The 17930-nt window shown below is 43.0% G+C and overlaps 1 protein-coding gene across 2 annotated transcripts in view; it reads right to left on the bottom strand.

Moving 5' to 3' along the window:
- The window catches only part of EFNB3 (ephrin B3), a 164596-nt gene that overhangs the window by 7720 nt on the left and 138946 nt on the right, over window positions 1–17930 (bottom strand). The window contains exons 3-4 of one of the 2 annotated variants that reach the window (XM_082254657.1): window positions 8764–8856; window positions 388–486 (exon numbers count right to left, since the gene is read on the bottom strand). In XM_082254657.1, coding sequence (XP_082110783.1) covers window positions 388–486; window positions 8764–8856 — 192 coding nt within the window. The remainder of the gene's footprint in view (window positions 1–387; window positions 487–8763; window positions 8857–17930) is intronic. The other variant, XM_082254658.1, reaches the window with a different exon arrangement.

Genomic DNA, 17930 nt, shown 5'->3' with positions numbered 1-17930 from the left:
CTTTTTTTGTTTATAGCGCAAAAAAATTGAAAATTGCACAGGTGATCAAATACCACCGAAAGAAAGCTCTATGTGTGGAGAAAAAAAAGGACATCGATTTTATTTGGGTACAGAGTTGCACGACCGCGCAGTTGTTCGTTAAATTATCGCAGAGCCAAATCGCAAAAAATGGGCTGGTCATTAAGGGGGCAAATCCTTTCCGGGCCAGAAGTGGTTAAAAGAAACATAAGGATTACACCGAAAGCAAGCAGGTAAGAAGCGATAAAAACATAGCAAACAGTACTATAGGCTGCACTTTAATGGATTTGGTGGGAATGGGTTTACTAGCGCTTTAACAAATCCAGGACTAGCAATGTGGAAAGTCGCTATTCATCCTATTGAACGTACCTGCAAAATTGGGGGAGTCCGGGTTTGGTGCAGATGGAGAAAGACTTGAATCTTTATCTCTAAGTGAAGGCCTCCGCGGGTGAGTCCCTCCATCCGGACCTGCGAGGGGGAGGAGTTTATAGAGACTGGTTAGCTGCAGCTGCAAAGGAGATACAGGCACTTATTTGAGAAAGCAAAAATAAAGGAATTTCTGGCCTTAAAGCTAAACTCCATGCAGATATAAAAGACACAAATTATTGCAGCTCTGTAATGGTTTATACATCCTTCAATATATTTTTAAATGCAAGCAGTGGGTCTGAATGTGACCTTGCCTCAGCTGTTTATGTAAAGCAGAGCTCATATTGGGAGAGGATGAAGCAGAGGAAGCAGCCTATCAGTTTTTGTGGGAGAGGATGAAGCAGAGCAAGCAGCCTATCAGTTTGTGCGGGAGAGGATGAAGCAGAGCAAGCAGCCTATCAGTTTTTGTGGGAGAGGATGAAGCAGAGCAAGCAGCCTATCAGATTGTGCGGGAGAGGATGAAGCAGAGCAAGCAGCCTATCAGTTTGTGTGGGGGGGGGGGGGTGAAGCAGAGCAAGCAGCCTATCAGTTTGTGCGGGAGAGGATGAAGCATAGCAAGCAGCCTATCAGTTTGTGTGGGAGAGGATGAAGCAGAGCAAGCAGCCTATCAGTTTGTGCGGGAGAGGATGAAGCAGAGCAAGCAGCCTATCAGTTTGTGTGTGAGAGGATGAAGCAGAGCAAGCAGCCTATCAGTTTGTGTGGGGGGGGGGGGGTGAAGCATAGCAAGCAGCCTATCAGTTTGTGTGGGAGAGGATGAAGCAGAGCAAGCAGCCTATCAGTTTGTGTGCTGACAAGAAGCATGTGGATAGGAGAAGAAAGCAGAGTGACAGGTGATTTGGCTGCTTTTCCATATACTGTCCACTTACAGGCTGAGGATCAGCACATGGCCAGCTGAGCTCAAAAGAAGTGGGTTGAATTATGCTGCTTATTATTCAACCCTGAGGACATCTAGTGGCAGAAAGAAGTACTGTGGGGTACAACATTGCAGAGCAGGTAAGTATTGCAGCAAAAGTTTTTTCTCTTTTCATTTCAATTTTTTATTTTATATATTATTTTGGCTGGTGTTCTGCTTAAAGTGGTTGTAACCCCACTTTGTTGACATTTACCTATAGGTAAGCCTATATTAAGGCTTACCTATAGGTGTTATAAATATCTCCTAAACATGCACCATTTAGGAGATATTTACAGTGCATGCAGCCGATGACGTCATCGGCACATGCGCTCTGAAGGAACGGCCACGCGCAGGTACATTGTCATGTATTGATGTTCACTGCCATTCCCATCTATTGGCCTTTTAATGCTTGTTGGCGCATCAAAAAACAGAAACAGACTTTTTGAGCCAATGCAAGTAAAAAATCTGCACCATTAAAAACAGCAGTAATCTAAGCACACGCACATGGGGCCAAAATATATCTAAAACCAAAGCTATATTTTGTTTTAGATGGGTTAGGGAAAAATTAGAACCTCTGTTGTGTTTGTATTATTCTCTAGGGAGAGCCCCCTGTCTGTCTTGGTGACTAGGGCAGAACATGAAAATGCAAAATGTGTCACCAGAGCTGGAATTGAGGGGAAATCTTCCAATGGGGACACCTGTTCTGGTGATATATCTAAGGAATAAATACATCTTCCCTGGAGGTGCACATAGTATTGGGATGCCTGCCTTTACACACACAGAACACCTTTGGCTTGGCACTTTGGAACTTGGAGTCCTGACCCCAACCGGATAGAACACCTTTGGGATGAATTAGAGCGGAGACTGCCAGCCAGGCCTTCTCTCCAACATCAGTGCCTGACCTCACTAATGTGCTTCTGGAAGAATGGTCAAACATTCCCATAGACAAACTCCTAAACCTTGTGGACAGCCTTCCCAGAAGAGTTGAAGCTGTTATAGCTGCAAAGGATGGGCCAGTTCAATATTGAACTCTACAGACTAAGACTGGGATGCCATTAAAGCTCATGTGCGTGTAAAGGCAGGTGTCCCAATACTTTTGACATTATAGTGTATCTGTAGCAGTGTGCAAATCCTGACTGCTACACCTTGCATTTTTCTCAATGAATGGACAGCATTTTCTGATTGGATGAGGTGGAGAGTGTGATGTCACCCACCCACCTCGTTCAATCATAAAACGCCTTAACTGAGAAAAATGCAAGGCGTTCTGTGAATGGCGCCTCTGACAAGCAAGCGAGCCCATGTGTTCACTATTGATGGGGAAATTTCCCACTTCTGTATTAAAATTAACTCACAATATGTAAGAATTAACTCTAAGCCTGGTTACCTTAACTGACTTGACACCAAAGGAATGTCATTACAAACTGACCAAGTCCTTAAAAGGTAATGTTGCTTTCAGGGGGGGGGGGTGGCCATTTCCTTACACTAGTTCAATATACAACAGCCAAAACAGCCAAAACCAGGTGCATGCTAAAACAAAGTTTTAGCATGCACCTGGGTCTGATCATCTGTGCCACGCCGAATAAGACAGGGGACTCCGTGGCGAAAAAGGCATCTATAGCTAAGTATTCTTGTTACATTTCCCAATATTATTACATTTGTGATCTGTATCTGTCATCACTTAATTAAATGTTATACCCACAATCTCTCTTTGCACATCTTGAATAGAAACCCCAAAATGTAAACTATTACGCAACCGCTAAAAAACTATGCAGCAGGGAGCAGCTTGGGCACGAAACCCGGAAGATAGCAGTACTCACTGTAGTAGTACGACACTGAAATCCAGCTACCACAAGGACCCCACAGATATGGCATATACCTACTTACATTGGTCAAAGCTGCAATGTAACTATGCCATAAAATCCATACCTGGAACTCAGTTTAAGGATTAAGGAGGGTTTAGGTTCTAGGGGTATTTTTAGTAGCTAAACACACACTAAATGTTAGTTTTAGTGGAATCTTTGGATTAAGGCTCTGGATTAAGAGTTAAATTAAGGATAAAGGTCATAGGGATAAAGGATAAAGGTTTTGGAGCCCAGCTTATATTAAGGTTTAAGGAAAACAGGTGTAAAGGCACTACAACCTTCCCACATAACAGCTTCGCCTGGCGCTCAGACCTCGAGGCTGCCGACACCTCCAGCGTACCAGAATAAGGAAAGGGATGGTCCGCATTCAGGATGACATCCAAAAAATTGTATTCCTTTATTGAAAAGATACATAAAATGCTGTAAACACAGCCTTTGTGCTTCAGACGTTAGTCCTTAGTCAAAGCTAAGAACTAACTATCCAAAATGCGTAGGTTGTTTTTTAAGGGCTGTACATGTCTTTTTAAAAAGGGAATATCATTTTTTGGATGTCATCCTGAGTGCCGGTCATCCCTTTTCCTATTCTAATATTAAGGCTTAGGTTCAAAGGTATCTTTAGATTAAGAATCATTTGTAAGCTTTTTATCATGGTAAAAGGCTAAGTTTAGAGGGTTAGGTTAGATTTTAAGGTTAAGTTTTCTTTGGTCCAATCCATACTAAGGTTTAACGGTTTCTTTAGCGTAAGGCTTGTGTTAAGGAATTAGATCAAGGTTTAAGGTCAGGTTTGTGGGTTAGGTAAGCCTTAAGGGTTAGGTTTTTGGGTATAGCTTATATTAGGGGAAAGATGTAAAGGTACCTTTAGATTAAGGATCAGGTTTAAGACTTGGTCAAGTTTAAGGGGTAGGATTTTAGAGTTAGGTTTTTGGGGTCCATATTAAATTAAGGGATAGTCTTAAAAGTATAAAAGTTCAAGGTTGGATGTGATGAGGTTTGGAGATTAGATTTCACTTTTTGGTTAAGTTTTTTAAGTCAATCTCATGGGTTGGGTTTAAGAATTCGGTCAAAGTTGAAGGTCAGGTTTAGGGGCTAGGTTAAACTTTATGGCTACAACTTAAGTGTTAGGTTTAAGGTTAGCTTTAGATTTAGAGTGAGGGTAAAATGGTTAGGTCAAAGCTAAAGTTCAGGTTGAGAATTTGGGTTAGCCCCAGGGTTATGTTTTGAGGCTTCAGCTCATTTTTGGATCTTAGGTTTAGGCGGAGGTTAAGGTTGGTGCTTAGGTGCATTTGAAATTAGGACCTCATTCACAGTGGCACTCCTGAGTTTCAAAATGTAAGAGAAGTAATCTGGGAAGTATACACAAATTTTATGCCTCCCAGATAATTTTTTCCTGCGTTTAGATGTTCCTGCTTTAAAGCGGGTTTAGATGCATTTAGAGTGTCTAAATGGATCCTGGATGCACAGAATTATATTTTCTCTAAGACCGCTAAACTGACCACACACAAGAAAATGCACAGTGTGAATGGCACAATTGAAAAATCATTACATACATTTTTGGAAATGTCCTCTAAACACGTATAAATGCAGGTTTGAGAGTGCCAATGTGAATGAGGTCTGAAAGTGACTCTAGGTTTGCTTTGAGGCTGGCCCCTGTGGCAGTTTGTACTTATTTTCCTTTCACTCCCCCATAGCTTCAGTCACTGATGAAAGCAAACTGAGCTAGCCAGTAGAGAAGCAATTGACTAATTCGCTTCCCTTCTGTCCTGATAGGCAACTGGCCCAGTAGGCACCCAGTGTTGTCACCTAGGAGTACTCGACTTTGTGTAAACTCTGGCTAGGAGCTTATATACGGCATTTACCCCCTTTTTTTTTCTAGTGGCAAAAAAATCATCAAGGTAATAAAGGGAAGGTGACTATAAGCTGTGGCTGTGCACTGCAAGGGTTAATTGCTCGTTTAGGTCTAGGGGACTTACTAAAGTAGATTTATTTACCTGAACCTCTGCTCCTCCATGATGCTAGACTAGTCCTGTCAGGACCTGGATCACCTGCTGGTGTCCCTGTGATTCCATTGGCAGAGGGTTGTAATTCCAATGTCCACCAGCAGGTGTCTCCCAGCACACACCAGACACCCAGTAATCAGTTTCCAGCTGATGCTGGCTGCTGGGAGGGTATTTAGGTCCTCCCCTACTAAGTGCCTCCCGTTCCCATGTTTTGCTTGCAACCAGATACTGCTAGCTGTTATCCTGTTCCTGCTTTGTATCCTGCTGTCTTGTACCCGCTCCCCTTTGTTCCTGATCCCAGTTTTGGTTCTCCCTTCCCATCTGCTCCCTGCACCTCCAGCGTTCTGCTTTTTGGAGTTCCCTATTTTGTATATATTGTATATAGTTAGTTGTTATTTAGGCTTTTGTTTGTTAGTTGTTAGTCAGGTATTCTGGCACTGTGCTTTTGATTGACTTATATTTTCATGTTTACTGCATGCTGGTGTTTGGAAGGATTTAGTTTTACTGTAAATAAATCTCACTTAAATCATAGCTTCCAACTGTCCCCGATTTTGCTGAACTGTCACTGATTTGGAACAAAGTCCCTTTGTCCCTCTTTCCTCCTCATTTTTCCCTCTTTTTGGTCTGATCTATATAGTGGTATATAAAATGCACTTTGTATCTTTCAACAAGTGTTTCCCAGAGCTAAACCTTTCATCCAATTTCCAAATTGCTGCATTTGTACATTTTAAAAGCCAGTGTAATGGTAAAAAAAGCACTTGTGGGTTTACCTAATCTTTTTTTTTTTTTTGTATAATTCTCCTTTAAGGGGGCGTGGCAGGGAGGGGTGTCTTATGCCTACATACTTTTGCTAATAGGTGTGCCTTGTTCCCATCTCAAAAGGTTGGGAGGTATGCTTAAAGCATAGACAGTCTGGTCCCAGTTTCTTGAGTGTAGCTATGCAGATCTGACCACCTCTGCTGCTGATTCCGAACAGATCCACACAACATCTTCTCACCTTTGATCCAGCGGTCTAAGGCTAATCTTAAGGTGGCATCAAGACCAATGCAGGGTCCATAGCCCTGCACTGGAGTTGATGATGTCTAGGGACAGTCCATTCCTGGAGCATAGGGGGAGAGCCATATGCTGGAGGAGTGGAGGTCTAGGTAAACAAATGTGCTTTTCCTCTCCCCTAGACCAGGGGTCCCCAAATTACGGCCCGTGGGCCACATCCAACCCGCTAGGCCATTTTTTCCAGCCCGCAGCTAGAGTCATCAGACTCACTGCAGGGACGTTCTCTGTCGGTTGCGGACCCTGCAGCGCATATTCACCCCAGCAGTATGCAACAAAGGTCCTGCAACCTTGCCGGCGTCTCATTGTGTTGGATGCTAGGACTGCCGGTATCCTAGGAACCAATGGAGTGCTTTAGTGCAGACCTGTTGCCACCTCCCTGCTAGTGCCTCCTGCCTCGCTAACGAGTGCTTAGTGTCCTTTAGTGATGTCATATCACATACAGTGCTTGTGTAATAACAGTGGAGCCTGGAGGTGCAGCAGGTCCACACAGCCAGTCTAATCACTGTCTGAGATGCATTGTACAGTGCTAAAGCACACATGCAAGGGGGAACTGTGAGATGGGGGGGGGGGGGGATTTTAATGGCTCGGATGGGACCACAAATATGTGTGGGGGGAGGGAGATGATGGTTCTGATGTGGACAGATATTTAGGGGGGTGGCTGATGGCTCTGATGGGGACACAAATATGTGGGGGGGGGAGCTGATGACTCTAATGGGGACCCTAATTTGTAAAGGGGGGGGGGTGGTGGCTCTGATGGGGACACAGATATGTAGGTGGGCGTGGGCTGCGATGAAACACAAATGTGCAGGGGGACTCTAGTGACACTGATATATGGAGAGACTCTGATGGGGACACAGATGTATGGGAAGACTCTGATGGGGACACAGATGTATGGAGAGACTCTGATGGGGACACAGATGTATGGAGAGACTCTGATGGGGACACCGATGTATGGAGAGACTCTGATAGGGACACAGATGTATGGAGAGACGCTGATGGGGACACAGATGCATGGAGAGACTCTAAAGGGGACGCAGATATATGGACTGATTCTGATGGGGACACAGATGTATAGAGAGACTCTGATGGAGACACAGATGTATGGAGAGACTCTGATGGGGACACAGATGTATGGAAAGACTCTGATGGGGACACGGATGTATGGAGAGACTCTGATGGGGACATAGATGTATGGAGAGACTCTGATGGGGACATAGATATATAGAGAGACTCTGTTGGGGACACAGATGTATGGAGAGACTCTGATGGGGACACAGAAGTATGGGAAGACTCTGTTGGGGACACAGATGTATGGAGAGACTCTAACACAGATGTATGGAGAGACTCTTATATGGACACAGATGTATGGAGAGACTCTGATGGGGACACAGATTTATAGAGAGACTCTGATGGGGACACAGATGTATGGAGAGACTCTGATGGGGACAGAGATGTATTGACAGACTCTGATGCAGGCATGGATGTATGGAGAGACTCTGATGGGCACACGGGTGTATGGAGAGATTCTGATAGGGACACAGATGTATGGAGAGACTCTGATGGGGACACAGATGTATGGAGAGACTCTGATGGGGACACAGAAGTATGGGAAGACTCTGTTGGGGACAAAGATGTATGGAGAGACTCTAACACAGATGTAAGGCCCCATGCACAGTGTAAGGTTATCCCCGCTGTATGATGCTCCAGCATTTAGGTGCAGGCTAAGGATAGAGGCACACCATCCAGCCCCACTGCCAGCCAGCAGTCTGTCTAATTCTATTCTATTCTACTGCTGCTGGTGATTTTTGTCGGCCCTGGAATATGTGTAAAATATAGGATGTGGCCCTGGAAGTGAAAAGTTTGGAGACCCCCCTGCCCTAGAGTGCAAACATAAAAATAAAAATATCTGTTCATCTTGTCAGACGTGTTTAAGTAGTTAGAAAGACAACTGGGCAGGGCTGACACCACTCAATCCGTGTTGTCAGCCCACAGTGCATTTTTTTTGCATTTCAACAGGTATTTTTCTCTACATGCCGGCTCTCTAAAGGTATAATACATGGGGGAAGTGTCTGCAGAGATGTACTGTGTGTATATATATATATATATATATATATATTTTTTTTTTTTTTTGGCCTGAAATTAACTTAAAAGCTAGGACATAGACTCAGAGAGCGCCGGCAGAGCCATTATTCCTCCACGGACCGGCTTCCACCCACGGCAGACAGATGACTATGTAAGGAAGGAATACATTCTGAGATTACCACTTACAATACACATCAACAAAGTGCAGTAATCAAAAAGCCAGGGAAAATAATTGTCTCCATTATCTCCTGTCACTTCACCCTCCCGCTATTTCTGGATATCTGTCAAGGAAAATGCTCCCTTCTCTCCTCTATTGTGTACCGCCGTCCCTTTAAGTCTGTCCCTCTTTAATCCCTCACCCTCCCCATACAGTACAATGGCGTTCCCCCGGCCTCGGCGTATCGCCCGCAGATGCCAGCTCTTCAATACTTACTCTGTCCAACCTTTAAAGTGACCTTCATTCCTTTGGTCTTACAGACACCCCCACTGAGATTCTCCAGCCCCTCCAGAGTACCGTCCGACGTGGCTGAAAATATAAAAGTCAAAGTCAATGAAATGGATTGCTATAAAAGAATATTATTTTATATACAGTATATATATATATATATATATATATATATATATATATATATACATACAGTGCTTTTGTGAAAGTATTCGGCCCCCTTGAACTTTGTGACCTTTTGCCACATTTCAGGCTTCAAACATAAATATATAAAACTGTAATTTTTTTGTGAAGAATCAACAAATGGGACACAATCATGAAGTGGAACGAAATTTATTGGATATTTCAAACTTTTTTAACAAATAAAAAACTGAAAAATATGGCGTGCAAAACTATTCAGCCCCCTTAAGTTAATACTTTGTAGCGCCACCTTTTGCTGCGATTACAGCTGTAAGTCGCTTGGGGTATGTCTCTATCAGTTTTGCACATCGAGAGACTGAAATTTTTGCCCATTCCTCCTTGCAAAACAGCTCGAGCTCAGTGAGGTTGGATGGAGAGCGTTTGTGAACAGCAGTTTTCAGTTCTTTCCACAGATTCTCGATTGGATTCAGGTCTGGACTTTGACTTGGCCATTCTAACACCTGGATATGTTTATTTGTGAACCATTCCATTGTAGATTTTGCTTTATGTTTTGGATCATTGTCTTGTTGGAAGACAAATCTCCGTCCCAGTCTCAGGTCTTTTGCAGACTCCATCAGGTTTTCTTCCAGAATGGTCCTGTATTTGGCTCCATCCATCTTCCCATAAATTTTAACCATCTTCCCTGTCCCTGCTGAAGAAAAGCAGGCCCAAACCATGATGCTGCCACCACCATGTATGACAGTGGGGATGTTGTGTTCAGGGTGATGAGCTGTGTTGCTTTTATGCCAAACATAACGTTTTGCATTGTTGCCAAAAAGTTTGATTTTGGTTTCATCTGACCAGAGCACCTTCTTCCACATGTTTGGTGTCTCCCAGGTGGCTTGTGGCAAACTTTAAACAACACTTTTTATGGATATCTTTAAGAAATGGCTTTCTTCTTGCCACTCTTACATAAAGGCCAGATTTGTGCAGTATACGACTGATTGTTGTCCTATGGACAGAGTCTCCCACCTCAGCTGTAGATCTCTGCCGTTCATCCAGAGTGATCATGGGCCTCTTGGCTGCATCTCCTTGTATGAGCTGAAAGTTTAGAGGGACGGCCAGGTCTTCGTAGATTTGCAGTGGTCTGATACTCCTTCCATTTCAATATTATCGCTTGCACAGTGCTCCTTGGGAGGTTTAAAGGTTGGGAAATCTTTTTGTATCCAAATCCGGCTTTAAACTTCTCCACAACAGTATCTCGGACCTGCCTGGTGTGTTCCTTGTTCTTCATGATGCTCTCTGCGCTTTAAACGGACCTCTGAGACTATCACAGTGCAGGTGCATTTATACGGAGACTTGATTACACACAGGTGGATTCTATTTATCATCATTAGTCATTTAGGCCAACATTGGATCATTCAGAGATCCTCACTGAACTTCTGGAGAGAGTTTGCTGCACTGAAAGTAAAGGGGCTGAATCATTTTGCACGCCCAATTTTTCAGTTTTTTATTTGTTAACAAAGTTTGAAATATCCAATAAATTTCGTTCCACTTCATGATTGTGTCCCATTGTTGATTCTTCACAAAAAAATTTCAGTTTTATATCTTTATGTTTGAAGCCTGAAATGTGGCAAAAGGTTGCAAAGTTCAAGGAGGCCGAATACTTTCGCAAGGCACTGTATATATATATATATATATTTACACAGGGCTTTTTTTCTCAGAAATATATATATACAGGGCAGAATAAAATGCTGCCCCCCCCCCCTTAAAAAGAAAAATCATGCCCACCTAAAGGCCCCCACATCTATTATTTTATATGAATTTAACATGTAGAAAATATTATATACACTGTTCTCTCCTTCCATAACTCACCACCAGACCGGTCCACCCAACACCCACTGTCTGTCCTCGGTCCTCCTGTCACTCCTGTGTCTGCTGCGACCACCGACTTAAAAGATCCACCCTGCTCTCCCTGAGATGGAGTGGGCTGATGTCTGACGTCATTGCGCACATCACGGTCACGTGAGGGACGTTCCTTGGAGGAGACACTCCGCCTCCTCATACTCATCAGTTTGCTCTATGGCGGCAGAATGAGATTGAGAAATTCCGCCCGTATCGCCGCAAAATGATAACACACAAAACTGCTGGAAAAACCATATGGCCATGTCGTGCTTAAGCCCACCACTGCGTCAAAGTACCCCATTATCAGTGGGTCCTACACTATCCATAAAATGGTAAAAAAAATAAAAGTTGCCTACTTACTGTATACATGGCATACAACATGTCACAGTACATAATACACAGAGTGCAAGACTCAGGAGTACGTAACGTTCAGAGTACAGGGGTCAGGAGTGAAAAACACATGGATTGCAGGGCTCAGGAGTGCATAACAGACAGAATGCAGGGCTCAGGAGTGAAAAACACACAGAATGCAGGGCTCAGGATTCCATAATGCACAGAATGCAGAGCTCAGGAGTGCATAACACACAGAATGCAGGGCTCAGGAGTGCATAACACACAGAGTGTAGGGCTCTAGAGTGCGCAAAATATAGTGTACAATAAACAGGAGTGCCTAGCGTACAGATTGCAGGGGACAGGAGTGTGCAACATACTGAGTGCAATAGACAGGACTGTATAACATACAGAGTGCAAGGCTCAGGAGTGCTTAATATACAGGAAGCAAGGCCGCAGAGTGCGTAATGCCGAGAGTGAAGCACTCAGGAGTGAATAACATGCAAATTGCAGGGCTCAGGAGTGGATAACACACACAGTTCATGTGACAGAAGTGCATAACATACACAATGCAGGGCTCAGGAGTGGATAACACACACAGTTCATGGGACAGAAGTGCATAACATACAGAGTGCAGGGCTCAGAAGTGTGTAACATACAGAGTGCAGGGCTCAGGAGTGTGTAACATACAGAGTGCAGGGCTCAGAAGTGTGTCATATACAGAGTGCAGGGCTCAGGAGTGTAGAATATATAGTAGAGTATATGGTTCAGGAGTAAGTAAAACTGAGTGCAAAGGTCTGTAGTATGTAATGCACATAGTGCAGGGGTCAGCAGCACACAACACACAGAATGCAGGGTAAAGGAGTGATTATCACACAGAGTACAGGGGTCAGGAGTACTTAAGGAAAAGGCCAGTGTACAGAATACAATATAAAATTACCCCAAACAGCCCCAATCATCCCCCAGTACAGATTCCCCCTCAGCTCAAATACACCCCCCTCAGAAACCCCCCAGAACAGATATACTCTGATAATGATCACACCGCACTGTATAATAATACCGAGTATACTCCGATAATGATTACACCACTCTGTATAATAATACCAAGTATACTCCGATAATGATCACACCGCACTGTATAATAATACAGAGTATACTCCGATAATAATCACACCTCACTGTATAATAATACCAAGTATACTCCGATAATGATTACACCACTCTGTATAATAATACCAAGTATACTCCGATAATGATCACACCGCACTGTATAATAATACTGAGTATACTCCGATAATGATCACACCGCACTGTATAATAATACAGAGTATACTCCGATAATAATCACACCTCACTGTATAATAATACCGAGTATACTCCGATAATGATCACACTGCACTGTATAATAATACCGAGTATACTCCGATAATGATCATACCGCTCTGTATAATAATACCGAGTATACTCCGATAATAATCACACCTCACTGTATAATAATACCGAGTATACTCCGATAATGATCACACCGCTCTGTATAATAATACCGAGTATACTCCGATAATGATCAAACCTCACTGTATAATAATACTGAGTATACTCCGATAATGATCACACCGCACTGTATAATAATACCGAGTATACTCCGATAATGATCACACTGCACTGTATAATAATACCGAGTATACTCCGATAATGATCACACCACTCTGTATAATAATACCAAGTATACTCTGATAATGATCACACCGCACTGTATAATAATACAGAGTATACTCCGATAATGATCACACCACACTGTATAATAATACCGAGTATACTCCGATAATGATCACACCGCACTGTATAATAATACAGAGTATACTCCGATAATGATCACACTGCACTGTATAATAATACCGAGTATACTCCGATAATGATCACACCGCACTGTATAATAATACAGAGTATACTCCGATAATAATCACACCTCACTGTATAATAATACCGAGTATACTCCGATAATGATCACACTGCACTGTATAATAATACCGAGTATACTCCGATAATGATCACACCACTCTGTATAATAATACCAAGTATACTCTGATAATGATCACACCGCACTGTATAATAATACAGAGTATACTCCGATAATGATCACACCACACTGTATAATAATACCGAGTATACTCCGATAATGATCACACCGCACTGTATAATAATACAGAGTATACTCCGATAATAATCACACCTCACTGTATAATAATACCGAGTATACTCCGATAATGATCACACCGCACTGTATAATAATACAGAGTATACTCCGATAATGATTACACCACTCTGTATAATAATACCAAGTATACTCCGATAATGATCACACCGCACTGTATAATAATACAGAGTATACTCCGATAATAATCACACCTCACTGTATAATAATACTGAGTATACTCCGATAATGATTACACCACTCTGTATAATAATACCAAGTATACTCCGATAATGATCACACCGCACTGTATAATAATACAGAGTATACTCCGATAATAATCACACCTCACTGTATAATAATACCGAGTATACTCCGATAATGATCACACTGCACTGTATAATAATACCGAGTATACTCCGATAATGATTACACCACTCTGTATAATAATACCAAGTATACTCCGATAATGATCACACCGCACTGTATAATAATACCGAGTATACTCCGATAATGATCACACCACACTGTATAATAATACCGAGTATACTCCGATAATGATCACACCGCACTGTATAATAATACCGAGTATACTCCGATAATGATCACACCGCTCTGTATAATAATACCGAGTATACTCCGATAATGATCACACCGCTCTGTATAATAATACCGAGTATACTCCGATAATGATCACACCACTCTGTATAATAATACCAAGTATACTCCGATAATGATCACACCGCACTGTATAATAATACAGAGTATACTCCGATAATAATCACACCTCACTGTATAATAATACCGAGTATACTCCGATAATGATCACACCGCTCTGTATAATAATACCGAGTATACTCCGATAATGATCAAACCTCACTGTATAATAATACAGAGTATACTCCGATAATAATCACACCTCACTGTATAATAATACCGAGTATACTCCGATAATGATCACACCGCTCTGTATAATAATACCGAGTATACACCGATAATGATCACACTGCACTGTATACTCGGTATTATTATACAGAGCGGTGTGATCATTATCGGCGTATACTCGGTAATATTATACAGTGAGGTGTGATCATTATCGGAGTATACTCGGTATTATTATACAGTGGGGTGTGATCATTATCGGTGTATACTCGGTATTATTATACAGTGCGGTGTGATCATTATCGGAGTATACTCGGTATTATTGTACAGTACGGTGTGATCATTATCGGAGTATACTCGGTATTATTATACAGAGCGGTGTGATCATTATCGGAGTATACTCTGTATTATTATACAGTGAGGTGTGATCATTATCGGAGTATACTCGGTATTATTATACAGTGCGGTGTGATCATTATCGGAGTATACTCGGTATTATTATACAGAGCGGTGTGATCAGTATCGGAGTATACTCGGTATTATTATACAGTGAGGTGTGATCATTATCGGAGTATACTCGGTATTATTATACAGAGCGGTGTGATCATTATCGGAGTATACTCGGTATTATTATACAGTGAGGTGTGATCATTATCGGAGTATACTCGGTATTATTATACAGAGCGGTGTGATCATTATCGGAGTATACTCGGTATTATTATACAGTGAGGTGTGATCATTATCGGAGTATACTCGGTATTATTATACAGTGCGGTGTGATCATTATCGGAGTATACTCGGTATTATTATACAGTGCGGTGTGATCATTATCGGAGTATACTCGGTATTATTATACAGAGCAGTGTGATCATTTTCGGTGTATACTCAGTATTATTATATGGATGTATACTAATATATCTAGTTGCAGCTCTCCAGACTTGCAGTCCAGGTTCTTCCCTGCACAGTAAAGGAGGCCACTTGTTAACAGACTGTGACAGCCATCTTGGGTCCTGTTCTATTGAATCATGTCCCGTAGCATCCCTTGTCACGGAAGGGAGAGACTGCAGCCAATCAGGGGGCAGGAGAGCGGTACGCAGGCGAGACGGAGGGGCGTTGGATGATATGCCTGCTGGGGACAGGGGTGGGAAGGGTGGAGGTTGGGAGGAAGCTCAGACATAGATATAATGAGAGAGGAAAAGAGGACAAAGTCACCCAGCGCAGACGTATTACACGTTTCTGGAGGTTACAAATTGTCTTGTGTGGTGAACCGCCAAACCCGCCACCGCCGGGCCCTGGGGGGCCATGTTTGGCCCTCTGACAATGCCAGCAAATTAGAAGGACAATCCAGTGAAAGAAATAAAAAATAAACCCTCCCTTCTAGATTGTAAGCTCTAACGAGCAGGGCCCTCTAATGGGACGGCAGGCAGGAATTTATAGAAACACTAAGAGAACTAGCATACCTACTCACCCAAATATACATTAACTATTATTATTATAATATATATTTTTTTTCTTTTCTTTTTTTGTAAAAAAACACAAGACATTGGGTTGGAATGAATAAGGCTGCGGCTGTTTATTACTGGTTTCAAAAATGAATAAATAGCATAAATTATTCATAAAACACTAAAATCAACCTAGCCACTACGACTCAGGTTGTAAAAAAATCAGATTTGTTCCAAAATATTTTTACAACAATAAATAATAATAAAGATAGCAATTCTAAGAGCCGGTTCACATATGAGCGACCCGACTTTCGGTGGCGACCTGTGAAGTCGCGGTGCACAGCGCGCACCACGACCTCGGAGCGGCCGGCACGGACTTCATAACATTGAAGTCAATGCAGGTTGCTCCGGGTCGCCCCAAAGAAGCTCCGGACCCTTTTTCTAAGTCGGAGTGACTTGTGTCGCTCCTATTAGAACGGGTCCACAGATTCTCTATGGCAGGCGACCTACGGCGACCTGTCAAGCGACCAGGTCACCTGACAGGTCGCCCCAGTGTGAACCGGCTCTAACACTCAATTCTTTGCATCAAACAAAGGTGACACTACCACATAATTTGGCCGCGAAAAACCAAGGGGGAAGGAGGGAGGGGAACACCACAGCTCCGTTTCTGAGGCGATTGAATTTTAGCTGTTGAGGCACCCCCCTTAACCACTTGCCGACCACCGCAAGTACATTTACTGCGGCGGTCAGCCCCGTGCAGGCAATGTGACATACGGTAGTACTACGTCGCTCGCCTGAGAGCCTCTAGGGGGCGAGCGTGCGCTCTCGGAGGCGCTCTCCCGCCCCCGCTCGTTCCCTGACATGTCCGCACGAGTGACCGGCGGCTCCGATGTCCGCCGGTCTCTCGCGATCTCCCGTTGGAGAGGGAGAAAGGCAGGCGGCTGATGTAAACAAAGCCGCCTGTCATTCTCCCTGGTGTAACTGCAGAGATCATACGATCCTGCTATGTAGGATCGTATGTCTCTGTGGTTACATCACTAGCCACACCCCTTACCAGTTAGAAGCACGCCCCTAGGGACACACTTAACCCCTGCATCACCTATAAAGTTAACCCCTTCCCTGCCAGTGTCATTTTTACAGTAACAGTGCATATGTATAGCACTGATTACTGCAGTAATGTCACTGGTACCCCCAAAAGTGTCAAAAATGTCAGTCAAGGGTCCGATCTGTCCGCCGCAATGTCACAGCCCCGCAAAAAAAAAATCGCAGATCGCCGCCATTACTAGTTAAAAAAAAAAAAAAACAATAAAAATGACAAAAATCTTTCCCTTTGTTAGTAAACGCAATAACTTTTGCGCAAACCAATCAAAATACGCTTATTGCGATTTTTTTTTTTTTTTACCAAACATGTGTAGCAGAAAACAAATTGGCCTAAAATGTTAAAAAATTTTGATTTTTACATTTTTTTGGGGAATTTCATATACAAAAATGTGAAAAATATTGTTATTTTTTCAAAATTGTCTCTATTTTTTTTGTTTATAGCGCATGATCAAAAAATCACACAGGTGATCAAATACCACCAAAAGAAAGCTCTGTTTGTGGGGAAAAAAAAGGACATCAATTTCTTTTGGGTGCAGCGTCGCACGACTGCGCAATTGTCCGTTAAAGTCACGCAGTGCCGAATCCCAAAATAGGGCATGGTCAGGAAGGGGGTAAAATCTTTCGGTGGTTAAATACCCCTAAAACAGGGTAAAACGGGCTATTAAGGCGGGAGAAAAGAGCGGGAAGAAGTTATCTGACCCCAGGAGAGAGGTCAGCTACCTATTCTCCCCAGATACAGGGATAAATTGAGCGGGAATTTTGAGCGGGAAATGAGTCCACTTGACCTTCCCAGGAAAAGGTCAGCCAACCCTTTCCTCAGAGGCAGCGCGTCGTTCCCCTCACCAACTAATCAAGGCCAATAATGGACTTTAATCAGCCTGTTCCTGCCGCCATCCCGTGAGGAAAAGGGGTGCTAAAAGCTCCCCTTTCCCCCCCCCCCATTCCTCCTGTATGGGGGTACAGCACTGCAGTATATGTCAGAGCTAGTACACTTTATTACCAAAAGTATTGGGACGCCCGCCTTTACACACACGTGAACTTTAATGGCATCCTAGTCTTAGTCCGTGGGTTCAATATTGAGTTGGCCTGCCCTTTGCAGCTATAACGGCTTCAACTCTTCTGGGAATGCTGTCCACAAGGTTTAGGAGTGTCTATGGGAATGTTTGACCGTTCTTCCAGAAGTG

This window comes from Pelophylax lessonae (assembly GCF_965119305.1).
Source record: "Pelophylax lessonae genome assembly, chromosome: 4".
In the NCBI taxonomy this organism is placed as follows: Eukaryota; Metazoa; Chordata; class Amphibia; order Anura; family Ranidae; genus Pelophylax; species Pelophylax lessonae.
Note: the sequence above shows the minus strand (reverse complement) of the source record. Positions and strands in the feature narration are given on the sequence as shown.